At 51.9% G+C, this 25,986-nt stretch overlaps 11 protein-coding genes across 11 annotated transcripts; 7 read left to right on the top strand and 4 right to left on the bottom strand.

The window, feature by feature from the left end:
• Positions 1–1,090: 1,090 nt before the first annotated feature.
• On the top strand, positions 1,091–2,915 carry M438DRAFT_272246 (pantothenate transporter liz1; the record flags this gene model as incomplete). The annotated part of the gene is made up of 7 exons (XM_029900549.1): positions 1,091–1,204; positions 1,263–1,307; positions 1,360–1,827; positions 1,878–2,042; positions 2,115–2,470; positions 2,521–2,620; positions 2,673–2,915. 7 exons carry the CDS (start codon positions 1,091–1,093, stop codon positions 2,913–2,915), a joined length of 1,491 nt encoding a protein of 496 aa, XP_029761231.1.
• A 144-nt stretch (positions 2,916–3,059) lies between these two features.
• M438DRAFT_272799 (WD40 repeat-like protein) lies at positions 3,060–4,610 on the bottom strand (the record flags this gene model as incomplete). The annotated part of the gene is made up of 1 exon (XM_029900583.1): positions 3,060–4,610. One exon carries the CDS (start codon positions 4,608–4,610, stop codon positions 3,060–3,062), a length of 1,551 nt encoding a protein of 516 aa, XP_029761230.1.
• A 429-nt stretch (positions 4,611–5,039) lies between these two features.
• M438DRAFT_365024 (uncharacterized protein) lies at positions 5,040–6,729 on the bottom strand (the record flags this gene model as incomplete). The annotated part of the gene is made up of 2 exons (XM_029907761.1): positions 6,326–6,729; positions 5,040–6,268 (listed from the first exon to the last, which is right to left on the bottom strand). Exons 1-2 carry the CDS (start codon positions 6,618–6,620, stop codon positions 5,040–5,042), a joined length of 1,524 nt encoding a protein of 507 aa, XP_029761229.1. The 5' UTR covers positions 6,621–6,729.
• A 915-nt stretch (positions 6,730–7,644) lies between these two features.
• Positions 7,645–8,803, top strand: M438DRAFT_296150 (GroES-like protein; the record flags this gene model as incomplete). The annotated part of the gene is made up of 2 exons (XM_029901897.1): positions 7,645–7,695; positions 7,751–8,803. The coding sequence occupies 2 exons, from the start codon at positions 7,645–7,647 to the stop codon at positions 8,801–8,803; spliced, it is 1,104 nt and encodes a 367-aa protein (XP_029761228.1).
• A 34-nt stretch (positions 8,804–8,837) lies between these two features.
• On the bottom strand, positions 8,838–9,831 carry M438DRAFT_345239 (Pam17-domain-containing protein). The gene is made up of 2 exons (XM_029905405.1): positions 9,258–9,831; positions 8,838–9,193 (listed from the first exon to the last, which is right to left on the bottom strand). Exons 1-2 carry the CDS (start codon positions 9,726–9,728, stop codon positions 9,017–9,019), a joined length of 648 nt encoding a protein of 215 aa, XP_029761227.1. The 5' UTR covers positions 9,729–9,831; the 3' UTR covers positions 8,838–9,016.
• A 60-nt stretch (positions 9,832–9,891) lies between these two features.
• Positions 9,892–11,286, top strand: M438DRAFT_318134 (Sm-like ribonucleo protein). The gene is made up of 3 exons (XM_029902779.1): positions 9,892–10,579; positions 10,631–10,684; positions 10,743–11,286. Exons 1-3 carry the CDS (start codon positions 10,057–10,059, stop codon positions 10,823–10,825), a joined length of 660 nt encoding a protein of 219 aa, XP_029761226.1. The 5' UTR covers positions 9,892–10,056; the 3' UTR covers positions 10,826–11,286.
• Positions 11,287–12,265: 979 nt separating this feature from the next.
• Positions 12,266–14,328, bottom strand: M438DRAFT_272451 (uncharacterized protein; the record flags this gene model as incomplete). The annotated part of the gene is made up of 4 exons (XM_029900567.1): positions 12,266–12,969; positions 13,024–13,115; positions 13,163–13,880; positions 13,944–14,328. 4 exons carry the CDS (start codon positions 14,326–14,328, stop codon positions 12,266–12,268), a joined length of 1,899 nt encoding a protein of 632 aa, XP_029761225.1.
• A 477-nt stretch (positions 14,329–14,805) lies between these two features.
• On the top strand, positions 14,806–16,456 carry M438DRAFT_318130 (geranylgeranyl transferas-like protein type II beta subunit). The gene is made up of 3 exons (XM_029902778.1): positions 14,806–15,044; positions 15,097–15,382; positions 15,432–16,456. Exons 1-3 carry the CDS (start codon positions 14,940–14,942, stop codon positions 16,058–16,060), a joined length of 1,020 nt encoding a protein of 339 aa, XP_029761224.1. The 5' UTR covers positions 14,806–14,939; the 3' UTR covers positions 16,061–16,456.
• Positions 16,457–16,540: 84 nt separating this feature from the next.
• Positions 16,541–21,719, top strand: M438DRAFT_396863 (uncharacterized protein). The gene is made up of 2 exons (XM_029909282.1): positions 16,541–16,839; positions 16,891–21,719. Exons 1-2 carry the CDS (start codon positions 16,682–16,684, stop codon positions 21,554–21,556), a joined length of 4,824 nt encoding a protein of 1,607 aa, XP_029761223.1. The 5' UTR covers positions 16,541–16,681; the 3' UTR covers positions 21,557–21,719.
• A 79-nt stretch (positions 21,720–21,798) lies between these two features.
• On the top strand, positions 21,799–22,590 carry M438DRAFT_205718 (uncharacterized protein). The gene has a single exon (XM_029899372.1). It carries the CDS (start codon positions 21,886–21,888, stop codon positions 22,342–22,344), a length of 459 nt encoding a protein of 152 aa, XP_029761222.1. The 5' UTR covers positions 21,799–21,885; the 3' UTR covers positions 22,345–22,590.
• Positions 22,591–22,863: 273 nt separating this feature from the next.
• On the top strand, positions 22,864–25,951 carry M438DRAFT_296138 (uncharacterized protein). Its single transcript, XM_029901896.1, has 2 exons — positions 22,864–23,460; positions 23,545–25,951. Exons 1-2 carry the CDS (start codon positions 22,969–22,971, stop codon positions 25,867–25,869), a joined length of 2,817 nt encoding a protein of 938 aa, XP_029761221.1. The 5' UTR covers positions 22,864–22,968; the 3' UTR covers positions 25,870–25,951.
• The last annotated feature ends 35 nt before the right edge of the window (positions 25,952–25,986 follow it).

Raw genomic sequence — 25,986 nt, 5'->3', positions numbered from 1 at the left:
TATTGCGCTAAGAAAACATTTGAACTTCCGTTTTCATGTCCAGGTGCTATGGTGATCCAGACTCCTTCATCCCTGCTTTCCTCAAATCCGAAGACGCTGTGGAAAGAATGCATTGAAGCAGAGTTTCATAGTTTCATCCTTGCCGAATGATGATGCAGACTGTCGAGAAGCACATGGCTGAAGGACATGTAGAGGTATGTATCGAAGGTAGGCGTTCTCAGGATTTATGTCGAACGTGTCGCGGGGTTTCCAAGTTGTTGTGTATTGGAAAGATTACTTGTCAGAGATGAGGTTCTGGACGGGACATCATGGCTTGGATGCCCTTAGCCGGAGCAGAAGGTCATTTTGAATCAACCGCTCAGATGCTTCGCATTGCTTGTATCCCGTATTGGAGCAACACGGTGCAAAGCAGAGAAGAACATCAGGATTGGATGAGATGAATCGATGGCAAAGATTCCCTTGACCGTGCCGACTCGACTTCCTGATGGTTGTTGCATTGTTGGCCCCTCAACCTAACCGTAGCTTCCCGGATCAGTCTCGTGCCTGGCGATGAATTGATCCCATAGCCATGCATATCAAAGAAGGAACGAAGGATGTCAAACACCTCTGTACCGTTGCGGAAAGAACCCCGATCTCGGTCATCGTTCCCCCGCACCTCCACAAGAGATCGGCGCTTCTCCACACAACCATCTTCGGCATCTGCATCATCGCCCTCTCCCATCTGCTTACCACTCGAGCCGTGTTAGCAGGCAAGTGGCATGATAAGCAAAACGTCATTGTCGATATTCTTCAAGCCACTGGCCCACTGCCATCGTTTTTCGAAACCGATAGCGGCCACCTCCAATTGGTGAAGATGAAAAGCACTTCTGCAAGCGGAACCTAAGCAAATAAGAGAACGTATATACAGGAAGGATCATCGGAGGGATGGAAGATCGGCGGTATCTTTTGCAGCAGCACCCGTGCATGAGTATATAACCGTGAGCGTCTGCTGACATTGTTCCTGTTGTTTCTGTTCTTTGTGTCACCATCGCTTTTACCTTTCTCGACCTGCTCAAAGGTTTTCGCAACAATGTCGCATTCGACGAAAAGTATGGATAGTCCTGGTCATCTAGAAGAAAAGGCTGGAGTTTCGAAACTCGAGAACATTGACTCTGGCCTGTATGATCCTGATGCTGGACTCAGCGACGAAGAAAGAGCCGCAATCGTAATACTCCCCTTTCCATACTGGAGTTAACGTAGCGACTGACCAGTTTATGTAACAGGATAAGAAACTCGTTCGAAAGCTAGACTTCAAGCTCATCCCATGGGTCAGTTTTATCGCGATCACACCCATCACGCTATGGCTCACATCAATAACAGCTGTCGTTTCTCTACCTTATCTCCTTCCTCGATCGAACGAACATTGGCAACGCAAAAGTCGATGGTCTAATCGATGACCTACACATGACTCCCGGGCAATACAGCGCCTCCCTATCCATCTTCTTCGTCTCTTATGCCGTCTTCGAACCTTTGACCAATGTCCTGCTCAAGAAATGGTCACCTCGGGTCTTCCTGCCCATAATCATGGTTCTTTGGGGCATCTGCATGGTCACTATGGGCCTGTGTCATAACTTCGCCGGTCTAGCGACCGCAAGATGGTGGTTGGGCTTCGCTGAAGCTGGATTGTTCCCAGGCGTCAACTACTATCTGAGCTGTTGGTACAAGCGCAAGGAATTGGGTATCCGTGCAGCCATATTCTTCTCGGCAGCCGCGCTGGCTGGTTCATTCGGTGGTCTTTTGGCAGCAGGTATTGCGCAAATGAGAGGAGTTGGTGGAAAGGCAGGCTGGGTGAGTACAACGGGCGTTTTGCTTTGAATTAATGCTGACTTTGAATCCAGGCATGGATCTTCATCCTCGAGGGCCTGGTGACTGTGATAGTCGGCATTGTGTCTTACTGGATGGTCCATGATTTCCCAGACCAAGCCACATTCTTGTCACCCGACGATCGTGCTAGAGTAATCAGGAGACTGAAAGAGGACCAGCAAGCAAGTGCCGAGCATGAGGTACGTTCGAAGAATCCTGAAGCCTCCTGATACAGTCTTTGAAGCTTTCTCATGCTAATCCGAATATCGCAGGAATTCAAAATGACCTACTTCTGGCAGAGTGTGACAGACTGGAAGACCTGGTGTTTCGCAGTCATCTACATGGGAGCAGATGGCGCATTGTACGCCTTCTCACTCTTCCTGCCTACCATCATCAGTGCACTTGGATACAGTGGTACTACCGCCAACTTGCTCTCGGTACCACCGTACGCCGCTGCCGCCGTTATGACCGTCGTTATTGGCTATGTTGCCGACAGAACCCAGCAGAGAGGCCTTTGCAACATCTGTGTCTCTCTCATTGGCATTACAGGATTTTGCATGCTCATCGGAAGCCAATCTCCTGGCGTCAAGTATACAGGCACGTTCCTGGGTGCTCTGGGCATTTATCCGTAAGTTCCCAAGCATAGAATGCTGCAAGAGCCACACTGACAATAGCTAGGACGATTGCAAACTCCGTAACGTGGGCGAGCAACAATGTCGAAGGTGCTTACAAGAGAGGTGTGACGATTGGTGTTGTCATCGGATGGGGAAATCTCCAGGTGAGTCTTACGGACATCTCATCAATCGTATTTTCAAAGCTGACTTGACTAGGGTGTCATGTCTTCGAACATTTACCGCACAAAGGATCGACCGGAATTCTATCTCGGCCACGGTGTGGTACTGGCATATCTCACATTGTTCCTGTTCGGTGGAAGCATAGTGACCCACTTCTTACTGGAAGCTGAAAACAAGAAGCGACGAGCCGGCGAGCGCGACCACTGGGTCGAAGGCAAGGACGATGCAGAGATCAGAATGTTGGGCGACAAGAGACCAGACTTCCTTTACGTGACGTAAGCCAGAAAGGCGCGAAGGGAAGTGGCATTCAGGGGGAGACTTCACCGATACCCGATTTTTGGAAGGAACAGATTGAATAGAGCAAGATGCAGTTGCATGCACAAGGAAGTGAAATCGTATAAAGGGGGTATCAAAATCTCGACATCAGTTTCTCCAGACACGGACTTGCTTGTCCTGACCTCCACTGCCTACTCTGTCACCATCGGGACTCCAGTCTACGGCGAAGACTTGGTCTTTATGGCCGGGCAGATCCTCCTTGAGCTTTCCAGTCTTGACATCCCAGACTTTGAGGGTGGTGTCTTTGCTACCACTGACAAGTAGTCTGCTGTCGGCACTGAAAGCGACTTGGTACACAGGTCCAACATGACCCTTGAGGGTGAAAAGGAAGGTTCCATCGGCGGCGTTCCACAGCTTGATAAGATTGTCGAAGCCAGCGGATGCGAGAAGGGTACCGTCGGGCGAGAATGTGACGTGGTTGACTTGTTTTTGGTGACCGAGGAGACGAGTCACGGGTTTTGTTGAAGTCATAGGTGTCCAGAGGTAGATTGTGCAGTCATCACTGGCTGAAACCAGTCTCTCAACAGCCTTTCCACCATTCTTCTGGTTATTAACGCCGGCAGCAACTTCGTAGCGTTCCTTTGCTTTTGCACGCTTCTCTTCTTCTGTTGCGGGCACGCCCTTCTTGCCAGTGTGGTCGTAGAAAGCGGTACGGAGGGCGAAGTCTGTTGAAAGAGCGAGGTGGTTGACCCAGTGGGCGTGCGAGTTGAGCGTGTGAACAAGCGAGCCAGTGTCTGCAGACCAGACCTTGATAGTCTTGTCGTGCGAAGCGGTGTAGATCATACCGGCACCACCCCAGCGCACGCAAGATACGTTGCCCTTGTGGCCGGTCAAAGCCAAGTCAGAGCGCTTGCTAGTGGCATCCCAAATGCGGACTGTGGCGTCTTTCGAAGCGGATGCGATTCGCGGTCTTCCGGCCTGTTGCATATGGTAAGGCTCCCATGAGAGAGATGTGACCCACTTGGTGTGGCCCTTCATGGGTCCACCTAAAGGTTTACCGGTCTGAGGATCCCACAGGCGCACCGTGTTGTCCATGCTACCTGTAGCCAGCAGCTGACCGTTGGGTGAAAAGCTGACAGCAAGAACCCATCCCGTATGCCCAGTAAGCGTGTGCATAGGAGTACCAGTATCGCAGTCCCAGATACGGGCAGTCTTGTCGCCGCTGCCTGTAGCCAAACGCGAGGATGATGATGGAGAGAATTGTGTTGCAAGAATGGCTTCACCGTGTCCGCTGATTGCTGCCGAGCATCTTGTAACTGCTTTTACACGGAAAACTGCTTCTGCTCTACACGGAATGTTGAGCTGTACTTCGGTCGTCGAGTCACCAGAGAGAAATGCTGAAATGATGGCTTGTTGGTCGAAATCGCCAGTGCCGAGAGGGTTGTAGAAGCGGTATGGGAGGCGGTCGCCGGCGTCTTCGCGGCCGAGGAGGGTGTTCAACAGCAGCGACAAGTTCTTGGGCGATAATTCAGACAGCGGTACTGTTACAACAGGTCCTTGTGATTCGCCCGAGTCGGCATCGATGAACTGGATGCGCTGGATGCCGTCGGGCATCTGCTCCGGTTCGACCTGCTCGCGCGAGCGCGCAGCAGCGGCTGTCTTTTGTCGCTTGGACGGAGGAGGTAATTGTGTCGCCATCTCGATTTATTCTCTTGGTGTGTTTTGTGTTTTTCTTCGTCGACTTTCTCAAGAAATTTTGGGACCCTGACGCTGTCCGACATCGCCAAGCCCCGCAAACTCCGGCGGAGAGCTTCAAGCTTCAATCAACGCCCCTTCCTCCTCCTCAGACGCTCACCTTCAATACGATAACACAACAGATAAGATGATGTTGGTGTAAGTACTCAAATTAGCATTACTTGCAATCGCAGATGCTGTAGCTATCATATGTCCCTATGTACGTTCCATGCTCCATGTGCTATACACGCTAAGATAGAAAAGAGAATCAAGTAATTTTGTCCGTCCCATGTTGCAACCTTCCGGAATCCGTCGTCTTGGCCATTATCGTCGTAAGCAAATGCTGCATATGTATTCCATAATCTCTCATCCCGTCGTTCCAATTCTTCACACTCACTTGTCTGACTCCGAGATGGGTGCCGAGATGGTTCCCTCGTTGTCTTCGTCGTCATCTCCGAAGCTGCCTCCATACATGCCAGAGAACAAAGGGTTTGCGATGCTTCCACTAATACCGTATCCATAGTAGTCCCAAGTCGTCAACGGTGCTGGATCGTAGGAGGGCTGGCTGTCATTACCGGCGGGGAATTGATAGTAGCTTTGACCCATCATGCCCAGGTTCAAGCCCATGTTCATGTTCATGTACGTGGGCTCGGCAGCTCTGAACCCCATAGGTGCTGCGGCGACATACATGGGACCTGGTGGGTATCCTGATGTGAGGTGTGCCATGACAGCCGGCTGCTCGAAAGTGGCTTCCATTGTATCGATCATGGTGTCGTCCTGCTCCTCTTCTTCCTCGTCGGGGTAGAAAGAGCCTCTCTTGCGCTTGTTGCGTCCAGCGTCACGAGTGAGCTCATCCTCGGTATGTTGTTCCTCTTGAGTCTCTTGAGCGATAGCAGGAACGGATTGCTGCTTACGACCTCTCTTCTTGGCCTTGGGACGGGCAGTAACATCCTTGCTAGTGTTGGTGTCCATGTCCTTGAGAGAATTTCTGTCCTTTGTAGACTTCTTCTCCTTAGCTGGCTTCTCGACCTTCACGGGCTTCTTGTCTTCGGTGGACTTCTTGCGAGGAGCACGCTTGGCCTTGGGTGGGCGTGGGGGAAGCTCCTCACCCGACAGCAGATCATCTTCCGATTGCAGCTGACCAGAGATGGGTCGGACCTTGCGCAGAGAGCCCGCAGGACTGAACACCATCTCTTCCTTCTGGATTACTTCGGACATGGCGGCAAGACGGTCGTTGACTGAGACATCTTTCTTCTGGTTACGCTTCTTCTTCAACTCCGGAGTTGCGGCGTCGAACAAGCCCATGCCTGGCCAGACGATACCCTTGAGCTTGCTGGTGTCGTCATCGTCGACCTCTCCAGTGTGAGGTGTCTGGGCCTTGGCCTTGTGCTTCGGGGCCATAAGCATCACATTACTCGGGATATGCTGATCCTCTTGATCGACCGAGGTTTCTTCCTGCTTTGATGGGTACAGGAACGGGTGCGCCGCCCAGCTATACATGGGTGCATAGGCAGCGAACGGGGAAGGATAGACGGAAGCAGTGTCGTCAAGGAACATGGACGATGGAATGACGGTAGGTGAGTCGGATTCCTTCTTGATGACCTTTTGCTTAGAATAAGGTTCTGCAGGGTTTCGAGTCAGCAAGGACGAAAGGACTCGAGATGAGCATCGGTAGGTACCATTCTTGATCTTCTGTCTCTTGACATCTTCCTTCTGCTTCATGCGCTTTGACATGAATGCTTCGATGTCATTCTCGGCATACCATATGTCGTAGTGCTCGATGGATTGACGGATGGCTTCATCGGAGCTAGCGCGGACCTTGCCCTTGTAGTAGGTCGACAGATGAGCCTTGCTGCTGATATGGGTAAGGAGATGAGACAGGTCGCTGAAGTGCGGCTGTGATGCACAGATATTGCAGACAAGAGGGATGGTTCTCTGCTGCACCTGAGTGGATGCAGGAGCTAGCAAATCCATCAATGCAAATTCCAAAAGGAGGAGTAAAAGACTGGATGAACGAAGTGAATGGAAGGAGTGAACTGATACCGGGCACCAGTGTTGATTCTGTTGTCGGGACGCACACAACCTCAGGTGTAGAAGGAGGCCTTTTATCGCACGGAAAGAGCCACTCGTGCACCGTCCGGGCGTTCTTAGATCCGGGTTACTGCCGACGACGGCAACATCTTACGCCGGGTATTCTTTGGTGACTCTGACGTACCTGGATCTCTTAAGCAACGACTGTAGTTGCTGGAGCAGTTCTTGATGTCCAATGGTCCTTCCAGTATGTGTGCATCATCCAATACCAACCTTGAATCACAGGAGGGCAAGTCGAAGACAAGTTCGATTCCTCATGATGTCTTTCGCGCGCATTCAGACAATGCGCTGGCTACATGATTTGATCATACAACAACCAATGCAGGAGGTGATAATGGCGTCCAGAAGAGTTGCCTGCCGCTGTGGTTGATGCTCCGAGGTCAGCAAATCCTCGAGTCTGATGCTTCTCGACACAACAACAACGCCTATACAGGCCTACCAAGACGGACGAACTCGATACCTCACAGGACATGGCATTACCTGTACGAGCTGATGGTAGAGTAGAGTCTAGTGCCCTCGGTTTCTTGAGCGTCGCATGAGTAGACATTGATTTCAAAAAATCCTACCACGAGGCGATGTCCCGATCTGTATTGCCGGCATTGAGCCCTTAAGCGAGATATACACGCGTGTATCACGTGGGCTGCTTCAAGATAAACGAAGAGGCCTGAATCCATCCTGGAGCAATTGAGCTTTTTGAAAGTGGGTATGAGGTGAAGCCTCAATTTATCTTTACCATTTCGGCGTTAACACCTCTATCGCCGGCACCTTCAAACCCACCCCGCATGACGTCTGTTCCATCATCCCTCGGTCTTCCGATGCCATTGAATAAATGACACGCTCTTCTGCCTCTCATCAACACACTTGCTAGACACATCACGATCCATTCTACCTAAGCACAACGTCGAACATGGATCTTAGCAACATTCCTGACGAGATGAAAGCCATCCAGGTGGTCGAGGTATCATCCAATTCATGATTGTTAACTCGGGCTATACACTGAAATCAGAATCTAGTTCGATAAGCCATACAAAATCAACACTGTTCCTGTCCCAAAGGATCTGGCGCCGGAAGACATCCTTGTCAAAGTTGGTGTTGCTTCGAATTGCCATACCGACAGCATGGTTCAGCACGGCACTTTTGGAACTAACCTTCCGGTTACAGCTTCGCACGAGGGTGCCGGTACTGTTGTCGCAGTAGGCTCTTCAGTCACAAACTTCAAGCTTGGAGACCGCGTCATGTGCGGACTGCCATACCACCCTTGTGGCCACTGCCAGGATTGCTACGGCCCAGAGACATGGCGACAATACTGCACCAACATTGCAGGACATTCAGGCGTACACAGAGATGGTTTCTTTGCCGAGTACGCCCTCGTAGATTCCAGAACATCAACACCAATTCCCGATGCGGTCACCCTCGAAAGTGCAGCACCACTTGCATGTGCGGGCAGGACCATCTGGAGGGGCGTTTTGGAGGCAGAGCTCAAAAGCGGTGAGTGGATTGCATTCGTCGGCAGTGGTGGTGGTCTGGGCCATCTCGGTGTTCAGATGGCGAAGGCACTTGGTCTGAACGTGATCGGCATCGATGCTCGAGACGAGGGTCTGGCGCTGTCTAAGGAAGCCGGAGCAGATGTGGTCCTTGATGCACGCAAGGGTAAAGACACGGTGGTCCAGGAGGTACAGAAGGTTACTGCAGGCGCTGGAGTTGATGCATCAATCACTCTCAGTGATGCCGATGATGCAGCTGGACTGGCCTGCGCTTTGACAAAGATGCACGGTACCATGGTGCAGATTGCACAGCCGGACAACGTCACGATTCCTTTCGCCGAGTTCATCTTCCGTGACATCAGAGTCAAGGGCTCGTTGCTTTGTTCGCCGGAGCAGAGCGTGAGCATGCTCGAGTGTATCGCCGAGCATGGCATCAAAGTAAAGACCAATCCGTTCCATGGTCTTGACAAGATTGGAGAGTTGGTCGATCTGGTTCACGGAGGAAAGATCAAGGGTAAAGCGATCATTGTGATTGATGAAGAACAAATCAAGAAAGAGAAGGAACTTGGGGCTAAGTTTTGATGTTGTCAAAGATGGACGATACTCTTGCAACAGGTGGATCATTCTTTCGGGAACTTGGAGAGGCTTTCATGTAGAACATTACGAGTCAAGTTTTGAACTACTCACTGAACACAGACAAATAGACGTAAAGGTCGATATGCATTCGCTAATAGCTCAAGCTTCCTGCGCTGAACAAAATGGTGGTAATACAGTGTAAGGTGAAGGTCGGGTCGCTTAAAGCAGGTTCTTGTTCTTCTTTCTGGTGAAGGCTCTCTGGTCCTTCAGCCATCGCCTGTAATCGGCGACGCTGTTGATCTTCTCGCCGTAGTAATCTGGAACGGGGTTGTTGACAGAGGAGCTAGCAGGGTCGGCGCGGAATCTCTTGATGTGCGAATAAAAGTCCTTATCTTTCTGCAGTTGGTAATTTGGTCAGTATACAACGCTTCTATGATTAGAAAGCAGGATGATGGCGTACCCTGGCAAACTCTTTCCTCACGCTTCCCTTCCAGATGTTGAAAAAAGCGGTTCCCAAGAAGGGACCCAACAACCAACCAACAGCACCAACACCCATCAAGCTACCACCAATGACAAACATGGGATCCAGACCAGTCATTTGTGCGCCAATGTTCTCAATCTCGAACTCGGCGAAAGCCGGAACGGCGATGGCGACACTGGCGGCACCACTGAGGGCAGAGGAGCCAAGGTTGATGAAGCGGCGAGAACGGCGAAGCTTGAGAAACTCATCCCATGAGAGCTGTGGTGTTTGCGACTGCGTGGGAGTGGACGAGGTCGAAGCGGCAGATGACGCATGGCGTGAGAGGACGAGGGCCGAGGACAAGGCTTGCGGTCGTTGTGCGGCGTAGAAGACGGATGTGTGGATTGGGCGAGTGAGAGGAGCGGAAGCCCTGAGGATGCTCAGCGGCGCTTGCATCTTTGTCGCAGCCATTGTTGTCTATGTGTATGGGCGGAAACGGACTGATGGAAAGCTGGGAGCACAAGAGCTTCCAACTTCTTCGGTGATGGATTGCGGAGAAGGCAGGCGCGACTCTTGGCGCAGACTTGCCAGGCACAGAACAGGCAAGCGCAAGCTGCGTCGACTGGAAAGAGCAAGACCGACCGACTCTTTTGATCCCTGCCATCCATCCATCAATTCGCAACAACCCGTCGCATCTCTCTGCTGCTTCTCTCGTCGTCGCCGCAGCATTCGCGCACCTTCTCAGGACCACCCACCCTATCATTCACAGTAGTCGCGTCCGCGCGCATCGACCTTCAGCATGGCGGCCGCAAACAAGCAGGGCAAGATGCAGGGCCTGATCAACTACCGCCTTCGCGTTACCATGATGGACGGACGTCAGATGGCCGGCCAGATGCTCGCCTTCGATAAGCATATGAATCTCGTCCTCGCAGACACTGAGGAGTTCCGCCGAGTAAAGCGCAAGCCCACAAAGTCGGCAGCTCCTGGACAGGCAGAGCCTCAGTTCGTCGAGACGGAGGAGAAGCGCACTCTCGGCCTCACCATCGTCCGTGGTGCTCACATTGTCGCCTCTACCGTCGAGGGTCCCCCGCCCGCAGATCCCTCAGCAAGACTGGCCAAGGACGGTCCTGCTGGTCCCGGCGCTCCCACTATGACTGCTGGCCCTGGTATTACTCGTCCTGCCGGCAGAGGTCTTCCCCCAACTGGTCTTACTGGCCCCGCTGCAGGTGTCGGCGGCCCCGCTCCTGGTTTCGGTTTCCCCGGTGCTCCTGGAGGCTTCCCTGGCGCTCCCCCACCAGGCTTCGGTGGTAGAGGCGGTCCTCGTATGTTCTGATGTACCCGTTTCCCCTGAAAATGCTGACATAGCTCGACAGCCGGTTTCCAAGGTCCTCCTCCTGGTTTCCCTGGCGCTCCTGGCGGCGCTCCTCGTAAGTCGACTCGCAACATCATCATGTTTAATGAGCAGAATCGCTAACTCAACAGTAGCTGGTTTCGGTGCACCTCCTGGCTTCCAGCCTCCTCCTGGACAGGGCAGAGGCTTTCCTCCACCAGGCTTCGGTGGTCGTTGAAACTCACCATGACGATATCCGACCGATACGCAACCACAATAAACAAATCAAACGTCCCTGCCCGAGGGGCGGCAAGACGATATACACGTCACGACTCAGGGCGCAGAGATATACCAGCGCTTGGAAACAGGCGAGATTGGCCGGAGCAAGGCAGACGCTCTGTCGAGCGGCGAAGGCAGCTTCATCACTTCCGGGAAAAGGCGCGTGGCGCAAAAGTCACAAAACTGTGTAAAAGAAGTATTTCTGTTCTCATCAAAATCTTTCAATTTCTTCAGATTTCAATATTCTCGAGATGGCTGTGTTGAGTGATGTTATTCAATCCTTTCTGGCTGCTCTGCTCTGCTCGAGCAACATCTAGTGAGATCTACTTCTTCCTTCCCACTTTCAAGTAACACCAGATTTCACGGCGTTCCTTGCACATCTTTCTTCGCTCAGCTCTCGTTATCATGAATCTTCACGGCCAGAAGTAGCAATGCCAATTGACAAGCAGAGGCATGCACAAATTTGAAGCTGGTAAATGCTTGCGACATGATACGTCGATCAACGGTACGATGAGAACGAGAACACTCCTCACAGCTCTCCGTTCCTACATTTTGATCTCTTAAACGGTTTCAGATCATTCTCTGTGACGTGAGAAGTGTGATGATCTATCTATCAACACAAAGACAGGGTGATACCCTTAACCACCAATATCGATCACCCCTTGGAAACACAATGACCATATTCGAGTAGAGTAGATACAAGAGGAGGCAGTGATTAAACGCCGGAGTGTGCTAAATCAAGTAGGTCTGCTCTCATGCACTCTTGAATCAATCTTATATCATCAAGTGTGATATTTCACCCGACATTATACAACCCTGTCTCAATGTTCCAGAGGGGCGAGATGATCACCACTTAAGGCATCAATAAAGCAATGTCAAAAGAAAAAGAGGTTTCATGTCTCATGGTTCCATAAGAAGCGCCATCAACAGCAGTAGCCCACCATTCAAGGCCTCACCTGCTACAGAGTGTCCTATCCTTTTCCTTCTCAGACCACCGTGATCATACAACAAGAAAAGCCTCCTCTGCTTCTTCTCGAGATTTCTCCTTGTTTTATCCACTGCTTTCTTTCTCTTTTGTTTTGGGGATTCTCGCCCTCCCTCCCTTCTCGTCCTCCCAAATTGCCAATCCCAGAAGAAACGCCGAGCAAAAGGAAAACATCGAGGGGGTATATCAACTCGTACATACAAAAATCGAAGAAAGAAAAAAGCAAAAACGGTAAGAAGCAATGGAATGGGATGATGGTGAGGAAGAGGATGAAGAGGAAGAAGAATACCATCAATCCGCATGCATGATAAGAAAAGGTCCAGCCTGTTTTGAATTACTCGTCTCGTGCGAAAGCAGAGCCGTGATGCCTGCACGAGCGATCGGAAGAAAACACAGCAAAACGATCAAGGCTTCTCAGGGGTTGGATGTTGGTCCGCGGTAGAGGGGGCTGGCGTTGAAGCGCATAGGGGACAAGCCGGTAACGTCGGAAGAACTGCGCTTGTTCTTCTTGACTGGTGTGATGAAGGGTTCGTCATTCTCACTTGAATGTGATAGAAGGGTGTGCGATGTGGCGGGACGCTGGACTTCAGGGGTAAAAGATCCATTCGCAGGGGGGTTACTGCTTTCCGAGGATGAGATGGCGCGCTCATTGGCGGCCAGGCTGTCCTGAATGAACTGGGGGTAGGGATGCTTGAGATAGTCGTATTCCTTAACGAGATAGTCATTCTCCGTGACACAGCCAGCCCAGCACAATCGCCAGTTTCCGACCAGAGTGTAGAAGATACGGCCGTCAAGTTTGAGAGATTGGTTGAAGCAACGGTACAAGTTATCCAAAGTCATCTTGTTCTTGTGCTGGTACTCGAGCAGCAGGCTGAGATGACAAGTGATGGCGAAGAGAAGGTAGTAGTTGAAGGGTGGCAGATGCTGAAGCTCACGGCGCAATACCTCCGGGACAAAGCCCTTGTCGGGAACTTCTGTGGGCAGCTGTGAGGTGATGCGTTGCTGTGAATCCTTGGGGAAGATGTCCTCGGGGAGTTCGCGGATCCATTCCTTGAAGAGTGATGCGATGATACTGGCGTCGTACAGTTCCGACTCGTCCAGCAAGTTGATATCAAGCTCTATAGACGCGTCAGTATATCCTGAAGTCTATCAGATCGGACGGAAGAACTCACCTGTGTCGAAGCGTCTCCTCCACTTCCTGACATTGGCGACACCACCGGAAACTCTGTATAGACCTTCCTCTTCGCATTTTCCGTTCAGGTAACTGTGGATGGTCAGCATTTGGCAGCAGTCAAGGACCAGACAGCATACTCAATTGCACGCCAGGGCAAAGCAGGCATCCAGAATTCGGTCTTATCCTTGCAGTCGTCGTATGACTGGGCGATACGTGTAAGACGGGTCTGCTCAATGAGACCCTTGTTGAGAACTTGCACAACATAATCACCATCGTCCGTTACCGGCTGAGGCTTGCCATGGTTACTACCACCTCTAGTGATTTTGCTGAGCAAGCCTTTGCTAGCCTTGGTAAAGCCATCAGTGGCGCGTGACGAGCTCTGGCGGAAGTCAAAAAAGGCCGAAGAGTTGTTGTTCTTGTAAAGATTTCCATCACGATCCTGGCTCTTGTCCTTCTTGGACTTTGATTTGTTGCCAGCGTCGGCATCTGCTCTGTCTTGCGATCTGTCGCGCATGATACCCATAAACTTGCGATTGTTGTCGGGAAGGGGTTTCTGCATAGGAGGCATTTCGATGGCAGGAGTGGACTTGCTATGTACTCCGTGCTTCGATTGCTTGAGTATGGGAGACTTTGCTTTTGACTTGGTGTCTGTCAGGTCGTTGAGCTGATCCTCGGCGCGTAATGACTTTGATCTTCCGAGAACTGGCATGCGCTTCTTGGCTGGTTTAGGCTTCGCGTTATTTGAGCTCAGGTTGGAGGCCGAAGTTGAAGGAATGACTGGCGAGGGTTGGGGGCCAGCGGCAGTGAAAGGACGCTGGCTTTGATCCAACGGTGGTACGGCGGGTACTGTCGCGGCTGTTGGGCATTAGTGTCTGTCGCAGGACATCAAAGCAGTCAGTAAGCGGCGACATCACTCACATGGGCCGTCGTCGTTGTCTTTGGCACGGATAGACAAGGAAGGGGAGGAACCAGGAGCTTTGCGGTATGGGTAGATCCAGGTAGAAACTGAACGAGAACGAGACTCTGGCGGAGGATCGAAGTGAGAGACAGTGCTGTCGTCGGTGATGCGGCCGGCTGAGAGAGAAGGACTATGAGCGGAACGGGAGCTCTGGCGCTCGGGGTCTTCACGTGTGCGAGAGAGGTCGGGCGAGGCGGTGGGTAGAGCGGTCAATTCACTGGGCATACCCAGGCCAAAAACATCTCGTGCATCTAGAGAGGATATGTCGATTCCATGGAGGGAAATGGGGCTGCTCATGTGTTTTGGGCGGGAGTCGGCCAGGGTCGAGGGAGATTTGTGCGCCATGGTCTTTGTCCGGGCGACTACAAGGGCAGTGGGTGGTATTGGGAGCTGCTCCTACTGCTACTTGGTGCGGACTGGTGGTGCACCCATCAACGACCGTGGTGGAGTTGGTGGGCTGCTTTCTCTTTCTTTCGTCGACGCTTTCGACAGGGGGGCTTCGGCTGCACTTGTCCCCGGGAGGTCGACGCGCCTTTGTCTAGCGATGCAGCAATATGCACCAAGCTCTGGCGCCTCGGCAAGAACTGCTGCTGGATGGTATACGGGAGCGAGAGAGACAGACTGATGAAGAGAATGGAGAAAGAAAGTCGGGCGGATTGCGTGGTATGGGATTGAGATGAGATTGGCAAGCTTGTCTCGAGTCGTCGACGCGCGCCCACTCTTCGAGCATTCCGCAACATTCAGGAGTCGCTCGACTCAGGGTCCAATACGGGAGCTGATCCCTCTGATCCCGACTCGACTACGGAGACTCCACGCGAAGCACTTCCACAAACACCAGCCACAGCTTTCTTTGTCAACACCCCGCCGCTGCTCCCTCATACCCGCCGCTGCTGCTCCCTCATACCCGCCGTCGCTTCTATACAGGCACACTCCATCGCACCGCTCTACCTCAACACATGTCGCTCGTCGCAGGCCCCGGCCGTGGAGGCTTCTCTCAACTGCCCGTCGAACTGCAGCTCTGTGCCCAGAAACATGTCGACTACATCCAGTCTCTCGATACGGTCCGCCGTCATTACCCCTCCATCGCCTGTCTGTTGCTGACAGCAGACACAGCGCAAGGATGAACTCGAATACTGGCTTACCGAGCACTTGCGCATGAGTGGCATCTACTGGGGTCTGACTCCACTCTATCTACTTGGTCAGCCTGATGCCTTGCCCAGATCCGCCTTGCTGGACTTTGTTCTGTCTTGCCTTCACGACAACGGTGGCTTTGGTGCTGCCCCTGGCCATGACCCTCACATGCTCTATACCGTCAGTGCTGTTCAGATCCTGGCTACATTGGATGCCTTTGACGACCTAGAGCAAAGACTGCCAGGAGCCAAGCATCGCATAGGTCGCTGTCAGTATTCAACAAACCCCGCACCCGCCATTCTGCTGACAATCCTTAGTCATCGCTAGCCTCCAGAAGCCTGACAACGGCACCTTCGCCGGCGACGAATGGGGCGAGACAGATACCCGCTTTCTCTACGGTGCGTTCAATGCCCTCTCCCTGCTCGGTTTGATGCATCTGGTCGATGTCGAGAAAGCCATAGAACACGTACAGTCTTGCGCGAACTTCGACGGTGGTTACGGAACGGGCCCGGGAGCAGAATCACATTCGGGCCAAGTCTTCACGTGTGTCGGAACCCTCGCTATTGCGAATCGACTAGACCTTGTCGACATTGACAAGCTAGGTGGCTGGCTTAGCGAGAGACAGCTTCCCAATGGCGGCCTCAACGGCAGACCAGAAAAGCTTGAAGATGTGTGCTACAGTTGGTGGGTCGTGAGTAGTCTGGCCATGATTGACAGGGTGCATTGGATCGACCAGACCAAGCTGGCAGAGTTCATATTGAAATGTCAGGATCCAAACATGGGTGGCATTTCGGACAGAGCAGGCGACATGGTCGACGTTTTCCACACACATTTTGGAATCGCCGGCCTTAGTCTGCTGCAGTATCCAGGGCTTTTAGAAATCGACCCTGTCTACTGTATGCCCAGAGATGTGACCAACAGAGTACTTGGCCGGACAAGTAAGTAGCGGAGTAGTTCAACCTCACGAGTCAATGACAACCAATTTCTGGAGAGTGGGTTTTCGGAAGTTACGAACGGTTGGTCAAGGCTTCGGAGTCAGGGTCACTTGAAAGCTAAAACCAAACGGTCGAGATAATGGTCAGATACCAGATACTCCAAACACTTGCACGCTATTTTCCTTAAACAACGCTTGGATATCTGTAGTGTTGTTGCTGGAGAGATGAGGAATCTCTCAGACTTGATATTGGACGATCATGCGTCGCCTAGCGCGATGTAGAGTCCATTAGAGAGTCAGAAAAGAGCTTCCCCTCAAGTAAAAACTCAAAACACATAACCTCGCTAGATCTATCTACTGCCTCAAGGCTTTTGTATAGCAAACAATGACAAGGACAAGGTCTTGTACACCAGACGAGTTAACACGCAGGTGGGTTTATCGGTCTTGCAAACTGCGTTGGACTTACTTGCTGAGAGACAAAAGTGAAAATCAATTTAAAGACGCGTCTCCGCAAAAGAAGGACGTCGCGTACGCGTCTGTTCAATCCGAAGCTCCGTCACTCTTCCCATTTCTTCGACCTCTCCGTACTACGCAGCGGCCGTCTATATCTTATTCATCCAGCAGACCGGCGCTATGCGTCCTCCAAAGATTCGTATCACAGCCCGAGTGCTCAGACCGCCTGAGCAGCCTACGACCTTCTTGCTCGCAGTCGAAGAGGATGCCACCTTCCAGCAGGTCTGGAACGCCATAGAGCAACGTTACAAGGAGAACTATGGCCACGGACGCAAAAAGTAAGCATGGAAAACATGGCGCACCTCGAGTCGGCTAACACTTCTGTACAGAGACTGGTTCTTCAAAAAAATTCAAGACGACAGCGGAGCCGATATCGATATACGCGACACCGTCATCGACATCTTTGGAGCAATTGAAGATCCGCACAAGCGCGTAGTCCAGGTCCAGCAGTTGCCTCTCGGTAGAGATGATACAGTGCCTTTCGATTCCCATCTCCACCCTCCTTTGATACCGCCCACGCCCGAGGAACTAGACGAGATGAACAGAAGACGCTCGGAATTCCGCCGTTATGGTGCTACACTTGACAATCTCGACCCAGATCATCCAGTAGAGTCACACGAAACCCCTGCAGAGAAGCGCATAGATCAAGACGGCTTTGCCATTCCAGCAAGAATCAACCGCCCTTCTGTCAGTCACTTTGCTTCTAGCAGCCAGGTCGCTCCAACTAGCAGCCAGGTAGCTCCGAGCTCGCAGCTCATGTCACAAGACTCGTACGAAGAACATCTCGTCCGCTCTCCTGAACTTGGCTCTCCGCTCAAGGTCCCTCCCTTTGTTCCACACCTTGAGACTCCACCCAGAGCAGCCAACACCGCATCGCAATACTCTACACTCGATGCTGTCCCGAGCGCCCAAAAACCACCTGTTGTGCTTCAAGCCGAGACTGCCACTATCACACCCCCGACCATTGAAACGACACTTGATGTTACCGATCCCATCTCTGAGGACTCTCAGCCACGCCTCAGTAGCACCAACAACCAAATCCCTGCTCGCTCATCCGCATCCAACAAAAGAAAGAGCTTGGACAGCAGTGAAGCCCGCGGAGGCAGCGCTCAGAAATCATCAAGTCTTTGGTCAGAAGAGGAGATAGACTTGGTTATCGAAGGGCTGGCCAAAGGACTTAGTCCTGCCGACATCAAGCAGTATCACCTCCCTGCCCGGACTGTGGAGAGTGTCAGGAAAAAAGCGAAGGCTGTTGGAAAAAAGAATGCTGCGGCCATCGAACAACGCAAAGCTAGTATTGCCGCCACATGGACCGAAGACGAAGAAGCGTACTTCGTTCGTGCTATTCGCGACAATCGTTCCTGGAAAAGCCTCCACGACCTTCGTTTTGTGGACCGATCCGACGACAGCGTCAAATTCCATTTCGTCCAGGTTCGGGAACGCCTGCAAGCAGAGAACAAGGCAAAGATTGCCCAAGCCCGCCACCAGGAGCAGCTACAACGTGGTCAAGCTTCGACTGGCACGAACGAGAAGTTTGCCCCAGATGAGGACGACTTCCTCCTGGCTTGCCGAATTGAGAATGTTGAGATGAAGCGTGTGGCTAAAGAGTTCTTTCCTCTCCGTTCCCCAGGTCAGATTACTAGCAGAGCTAATAATCTGTTCCAAGAAGCCAAACGCGCAGCATCCAAGGCCAACCCCTTGAATCTTAGAAGGTCCCCCTCTGTGGAATTCTTGTTCGAGAATGACGCTGGTACCCTTGACAGGCTTTCAGAGCAGTTGCAGAAAGCTAGAGACTTCAAAAAGAAGTCGAGCGGAGACAGGACTAGAGATGCTGAAGAGGCTTCACGTCAAAGGTCAAAGATCAACAGTGACAAGGAAAGGGCCGATGAGCGAAGGGCGAAAGAAACACGGCAGCTGGAGGTGATTGAGGCTCTTGAGACTTCTAAGAAACAAGATGATCAAGTCAAGCAACGCCGACTCAATGACGACCTGGAGCGCGAAAACGATTACAAACAGCAGCTGGCCGCCTGGACCCAGCAGTCAGCGCTTGATAAAGAGGCCGGCCGCCCAATTCAACCACGTCCGAGCCGTCCACTGGGTAGCGGTATCGGAACCGAGGTTTTGACCACCAATCAGACTCCTCGTCCCTCATCCGACCAGAAAACTAGCACCGAGTACACCCATCCCGGATCAAGCACCAAATCACCTACCGACCACGGCAATAAAAGACGACGATCATCCGTCGTTGAAGTACAAGTGGTTATCCCTTGCACTTCGAAGAAGCAGAAGACCAAAGCCACAGCAGAAGCAACCCCTCAAACTAAGCCGCCCGATGCAAAGGCTGCTAGTACTTCCAAACTCGGAGCAATCTCGACACCAAAGAGGACTGCTCCCTCGGTAGCACAATCTGCTATGGCAAAAATCACGAGCATTCGAGGACCCAGCTTCATGCATGATCAGAAAGTCAATGTACAAGCTTCTGCTATTGATCGGAAATCTGCCTTCGCATTTGCTTCCATCTCTGCCACGCAGCCCACCTCTATGAGATCAACAAAGGATGACGCAAATGACAATCTTCGCAATCTGTCATCGCCAGGCTGGCCTGCAGCTAAGAGCTTGCGCCAGTCGAAATTGCCCTTCCTACGCAATGGCCAGCATGCGCCAAAATCCTCTGCAAGAAAGTCAAAACCTGTTTCCGCAACACCGCGACCACCAATCGATGCTATCGACGACAGTGTGTTCATCTCTTCCGATGAAGAATCGTCATATGATGACAAGGACCTCACGGATGAAGCGCTCCATACAGCCGTTGAAAGATCCGAGGCTATGTACAGCAGCAGCCCTACCAAGAGCCCTCAGAAAAAAGGTACCAAGGGAAGCCCGCATAAACATCAGAAGTTGGCTTCCCCTGGCGCAAGCGCTTTCAGGAGCAGTCCTCCTGTCGCATCCATACCGACGCCCAAAGCTAAGCCTTTGTACGGCAAGGCAGCTCTCGAGTCTATATCACAGGCAAGATTGGCTCGTACGCCAAAAGCACGTCCAACCTCGATCACGAACGGTCATAGCCCAGATCTCAAGCATAATGAAGTTCTCGTTCCATCTTCACAACCTGGTGTTCTAGCAGCGACCCAGGAGGACATAAACCATGCGTACAGCATGCCTGGACTCGAGATGAGTACAGCAGAACCCGATGGGCTCAGTGATCCAGAAGAAGATGCTTTGATGCTTGATGAGGATCAAATCGAACATGCCACCCACTCCACTCCCGTGTTCCCAAGTTCGAGCCCCGAGATTGGAGCGCAAGAAACATTTGACGTTGCTTCGTTCGATGGAGAAGGCGATACGGACATGTTGGCTGCCAATGATACCCCTGGTCAACTCCCTGTTCAAAGACATGACGATGTGCCTCTGCTAGGTGCAGACTTGTGCTCAGAGCAGGGCAAAGGCCCTGCGCGCAATGATCCCAACAATGTGGTCGAGAGTAAGAAGGTGCTCGAAACACATAAACATTCAGATTCAGACGATGTAGAATCTATCAAGTGTTGGCGTAGTGACTCGATTGAACACAGTCTAATCTCGGACTACGACGAGAACTACCGCTCTGATGATGACGACGACGAAATGCCGTTTCCCAAGCCTACGCCTCGAATGTTCGGCCCTTTCAGGATCTCCAATACCAAGCGCACTACACATCTCAATGCTTCTGTCCAGCCCAACAAGGACACTCAACCGACAGACGTTGCACAAAAGGAGAACGTTCTCGGCGAGAAGACAAAAGACATCCTGGATCCTCTTCCAAACACGAGCATGGCACCTGCTACTCAAAGCAAGGATGATCACATTAACCCATTCACGTCACCCACAGCTCGCCCTTCGGAATACTCATCGGACGTCGAAGAAAGTGGTGGAAGGTCGCGCAGAGGCCAAGGACGTAAAGCTAAAAAGAGACGCAGTCGTATCCTTGACGATGCTCATCTGTTCAGACCGCCACCATCAACCGCACCTCCTGACATCTTGACCGGCTTGAGCTCAAGAAAGAAAGGCAAACAGCCCGTGAAGGATAGTCCAGAGAAGAAGCCAGAAAATGCGATCAAGAAAAACCGAGACGCAACTCCGAGACATGAGAAAGCCGCGGACGTGCCTTCAAGCTCCAAGCAAGAGACGACCCTGAAAAAGACACCCAAAGCTTCCAAACCCTCAAAGGAGAAAAGGCGATCGCTGGGCCTGGATGAATCTTTGAAGAACGTGCTGGAAAAGGGTCAAGCTTTTGGATCCCAACCTCAGGCTACTCCCGCTTCTGAAAGGCGCAAAGCGAATAAGCCTGCCTCAACCCAACCTGCCAAGAAGGCTACTCCTGGCGCAATCCCCGATAGAGCAGCATCAAGTCAACCTAATGCCAATACGGCCACGGGCCAGCCTATCAATGCGAGAGCCTTCGATTGGGATAACGCACAGGGCCCCGTTGAACTAATGCGTCAGGCAGACCAGCGTATGCGCGATGCCGCCAATATGCGCCCTGAAGATTTCTGGCGTCAGTCCAATCTGGTTCAAATGAATGAAGAGCAGATCTTGAGCCATATGATTGAGCAAGGCGTCCAACGATCAATGAACCCAGAGCAATGGGCAAGAGACAATCCAATTGCAGCAGCATTGATGACCCCGACAGTTCAAAACGAGCCTGCAACACAGCCCGCTGGAACCTCAGCCGGTCGCATTGCTGCATTGTCAACTCACTCGAATGATGCGGCACCCAGATCAGCGACGCAGCCAGCCATGCAGACTCGCAACCAGGATGATGACGATGACACCTCAATGTCGAGCGACCAGGATGACAGTGATGAGGAAGATGCGGTGGAGGCTATAGAGAATATGGCTAGCAATGTTAGACGAGATGAAGCCAGGCGTGAGGAAGCTAGACGTGCTGAGGCCAGACGTGTTGAGGCTAGGCGTGATGAGGCCAGAAGAAGAGCCGCGGCCGCCTTGCCAAACTGGTAATGGAACACATAGTTTGTAGTGACTTAGTAGTTATTGTATTATAGATAATATGAATAGGCTTCTCCTTATGTCGCCATGTCGATTTATCGCGGGTCAGTCTCTTTGCCTGGGTTGCGTCCAATCCAACCAAAGCTGATTGCGAAGCATATCAGTTAGAACGCACAATATCCGGAATGACAAAAATATGGTCCCGACTGGGCTTTTATTATTCACGCACCGTGCAATACATGTCCAGCTGTGGTCTCACGAGTGTCGGACGTTATAAGCATGCTCGGGAATCGCCTGTTACCTGTACCGCTCGGATTTCCTGTGAGCACAAATGACGAATAATGCTTTCACAATTGTCGGAAGTCGTCAGACTCTTACAGCCGCAAGCCATGCCCAGCTGCTGGTTTCCGGAAGGGAGTTGCTTGCTTGTCCTACCAACCCACGTAAGCTCCAAGAGACTGGAGACCAACACCACTTGGCCAACAGCAAGGTGTGAGAGGGCGCTCATGCAAGCCCCGATCCTATTTCCAAATACAGCTCCCGGTACCCCCCACGCGTTGATCAATATATTCGAATCCGCGCCTTATGGATGCAAGCTGGACGAAGGTTCCGTTAGCTGCATGTGTTTATGCGCGGCCCGATCTGGAAACGTGATACAAGTTATCGCGTGCTGCGGTCGCGCGGTCGCTTACTTCTGGTCAGCTCTTGGGGATTTTTGCAGATCTTGCAGGAAGTCAAATAGACAGAGGGCCCACTGGCATGATTATCATGAGTATTTGAATATCTCATGGAGTCACTGAAAGCTGCTTCAAGATCTACGAATCAAATACCCCGAAAGATGAACGGAGTGGGGAGCCCAGGTGCAACAACACCTCCAAGAGTCTATTTTCGGGAGCAACAGCGGGGAGATCGGCCTCGGCCTTCCTCTCAGCTTACTCTGCGTCTACCTCCAACACTCCAAGTTTGTCGATTCGTCCAATGTCTGTCAACCTAGTTGGTACATGTTTGCTCCGGCTGCCGGGATGTTGCAGTATGCGGGAAGCTCGTGGATGTATTGGCGGGACAGCAGTTCATACTCGCACCCGTGCCCTCCATTATCTTCCTATATCCCCCCAGTATCACCTTACCTCCCCGTCATGTCCAACAGTCTTTTCGCTCGGAGATATAACACCGGTGGTCTCGAGGACTTCCGACCGTACGCCGTGAGATTGAGTCAGGCAGTCCCAATGGTACTTCCCAGATTAGCCACCTAAGTTTCAACTCAGCAACACTCATCTCTCACCATCCTCGCTATGGCGCAACACTCGAGCTTTTGCTCTGCCAATCAAGCCGATGAACAATGTACAGCCAGAAGAAGTGTGTCCATATTCTCCCGACGAGGGACTATCACTCCCAAATTGAAGACATCCTCAATATACGAAGCCATGACGAACATGTCTGCTGCACCCAGCAAAGCAGAATCTCCCAGTAGCCCGAGGAAGAGCTTTTGGATGAGCAAGTTCAAATCATCGAAGAATCAGGAAGGGACGGTGCTACATGCCGTGCCACAGAACTCGGCCGAACGCTCGATGTCGGCCTTGGACATCGCCAGGGCTATCTCTCCGAACGAGGAAATCCTGCAAGCCATCGGGAAGTCCAGTACGATCAACACATCTCCTCCCGCATCTCCTCTGGACAATCGCGAAGTCATCTCTGCGAGTAAACAGCATGGTGTCTTCGACAGCAGAATTGGAGTCTGGCGTGACGGAGTGGTGCTTTGGGATGTGGGCAAGTCACCTAAGAAACTAGAGACTCCGCTTGAGCCTTCAGGAAAAATCACATCATTCTCTTCAGCAACAGACAAAGCACGTCGGCCACGCCTCTCCGTGAGAATACCTGGTAGCAAATTACGACAGATCTTGGGAGAAGAGGCACCTGTCCCTGGCGACAAACCAAGGCAATCGCCGCGGGATGAGGCGCTGATTCATGGCAATAAATTGAGGCAGATACTAGGGGCAGAGGCACCGATCCCTGCATACAAACCCATTCGTGCTGCGCCTGCCATGGTCGCAACCAGGTACTCGACATCGCCTCAGCCATCGAGTCCAAATGAGATGGCCATACACCCAGCCCTTCGCACTACAAGTCCTCTTATTGGAAACAGAAGAAGCGAGGTCAGATCCCTATCGAGCGGCGATAACAGCAGGTCATCAGTATCGAGCAACACCATCTTCCAGGACGATACGTTCGACAATGGTTCTTGCTACAGCAGAAGTTCATCAATGACAAGCGTAGAAGCAGAATCTCCAGACGACCTTGTACAAAATTCGCACTGGAACTATCTGGACGTGCCTAAGAGATCTGTCAGCGCTGCATTCTCCATCACATCTCCGGTACAAGCGGGCATATTTGATGAGGTATCTGCCGACGGACATACCCCTCGTGCGGGCCCTACATTCCAACACCTCCAGATCCCGGCCTTGGACCACCGTGCTCCAAGCCCTACTTTCAGCGAAGCAGTTCATGATCTGCAGAGGCAGTTAAGCACCATTACCGAGGGGACGTCACCAACAGCTTTCGGTGGCAATGCTGTTGGGAAACCCCCGAACTATAATCTTTCGGTCGACAACGTGTCCCGGGCGCCCACCTTGCCTAAGAAATCGCGTAAACGCCAATGGGTACAGCCGGTCGGTGTTGCACACGGCAAGCCTGCACCTGCTTCGATAGATGTCCCAGTCCGCCGCCAGTCAGTTCCTACTAGACAGGAGAACAGGCTCAGCAGCCACGGAGAAGACATTCGCAGAGTTTCAAGCGTTCGTTGCTCTCTATCGCACGATGTTGAGTCTATGTGGCTGTCTTGGAGTGCATCGTCGGTGAAGAAGTCTTCAGCTTCAGCTTTTGAGCAGGAGGTTGTATGTCTACAGATCATGGCCGCCTCGCTGTCCTTCGAGGATTTGGACTCTTTGTCGATGGTCAGCAAGACCGCAAGAAGATTTTACGAAGAGAACAAGCTCCATCTTCTCAAGTCAGTCCTATTCAACGTGTCTCCACCAGCCTGGGAGTTACGAGAGCTCTCACCCTTCCCCTTCGGCCACTTTATGCCTGCCGAATTCCTAGAGGATACTGGAATCACTCCTTCGACTTACATGTCATGTATCAGCCATGATCGTGCTATCGTGCAAGAGCTCAAAGACGTCATCGCCACGAAATGTCAGTCTTTCCTCCGTCCCGAGACAATTTCTTCTCTCATGACGGAAGGTTGCACGAGATCTGAGGACGCCATTTATCGTATTTGGTCGTTCTGCAAAATCTTCGGCTGCGACAGAGGAAGAGATAATGATCTGAAAGGCCAGACCGACTGGCTTAAGGGTGGTATCCTTGCCCATCAGAAAGGCTGCGCTGCTACTCTGAGTTTCAGTCCTGAATTTGAGATGGATGGCATCTTGCTGAATGCACCAGACCACTTTGCAGCTGGAAATAGTTCCGGATTGTCTGCGGAACAGCTGTACGATATGTCCGAGATCTGGGAATGTCTGTACGCATTGATGCAGCCTTATGAAGAAGAGACAAGTAAAGCACAAAGCACTGGTATCTTCCGTCACACCGGTGGCAACTTCATGGATCCCATGGTACAGGCCAGTGTGGTTGAAGAGTGGATAGCTTATATCCTATCACTCGGACCATCGGTCGTACTTGAGCTCGCAAGATTCCAAGATGCGAGCGATGCTGGATTCGACTTTGCTCAATTGAACGATTGGACCGACTGGGCACCACTGCAGTCTGGTATGACTCGCCGCAGATTCTTCCGAGAACCAGTCGCACAACTTTACGAAGAGAGACTACTTGCTACCACGGCTGGCACGCAGACGAAGGACGTCACAAAAACGTTACTTCGGAAGCGTCAGACCGCAGAGATGAACCTTGCTTACCGCCAGATGTCCATGAGCAACAAGAAGAACAAAGTAGTACCATGTACGCTTTATCGACGAGATAGTGCACTCGCACCAGAAGTTCATAGGAAGTCGAGCTCCAGTAGCCCAACAACGCCCTCGTCTCCGAGGCCTTTTTCTCCCGATACCGCACATGGTGGCAGAGTGCAGCCCAATTCTTGGTCGCCGAGAAAAGTGAGCCCTATCATCGAAGACCGGGTTGATACGTTCAACAGATTGAGTATGCTGAGCTTCGAGGGCATGGCCGAAGATACATCAGGATTGGCCATTGGCAGAATTATGGACATTGGTTTCTCAAACGCGCAAGCTAAGGAGGCACTGCGAATAACTGATATGGGGAATGGCTTGAGGGTAGACCGAGCTGTGGACTGGCTGTTGAGGCAAGACCGTTTCTAGTTCTGGTGTCGTGTTATTATTATCACTATTGCGGAGGTTGTTAAATAGACATTTACCTCGAACGAATCACGAATTTCCAACCATCATTTTGAGAGCAACCCTGACCCGTGAATTTCG

Source organism: Aureobasidium pullulans (genome assembly GCF_000721785.1).
Source record: "Aureobasidium pullulans EXF-150 unplaced genomic scaffold scaffold_8, whole genome shotgun sequence".
Lineage (NCBI taxonomy): Eukaryota > Fungi > Ascomycota > Dothideomycetes > Dothideales > Saccotheciaceae > Aureobasidium > Aureobasidium pullulans.
Note: the sequence above shows the minus strand (reverse complement) of the source record. Positions and strands in the feature narration are given on the sequence as shown.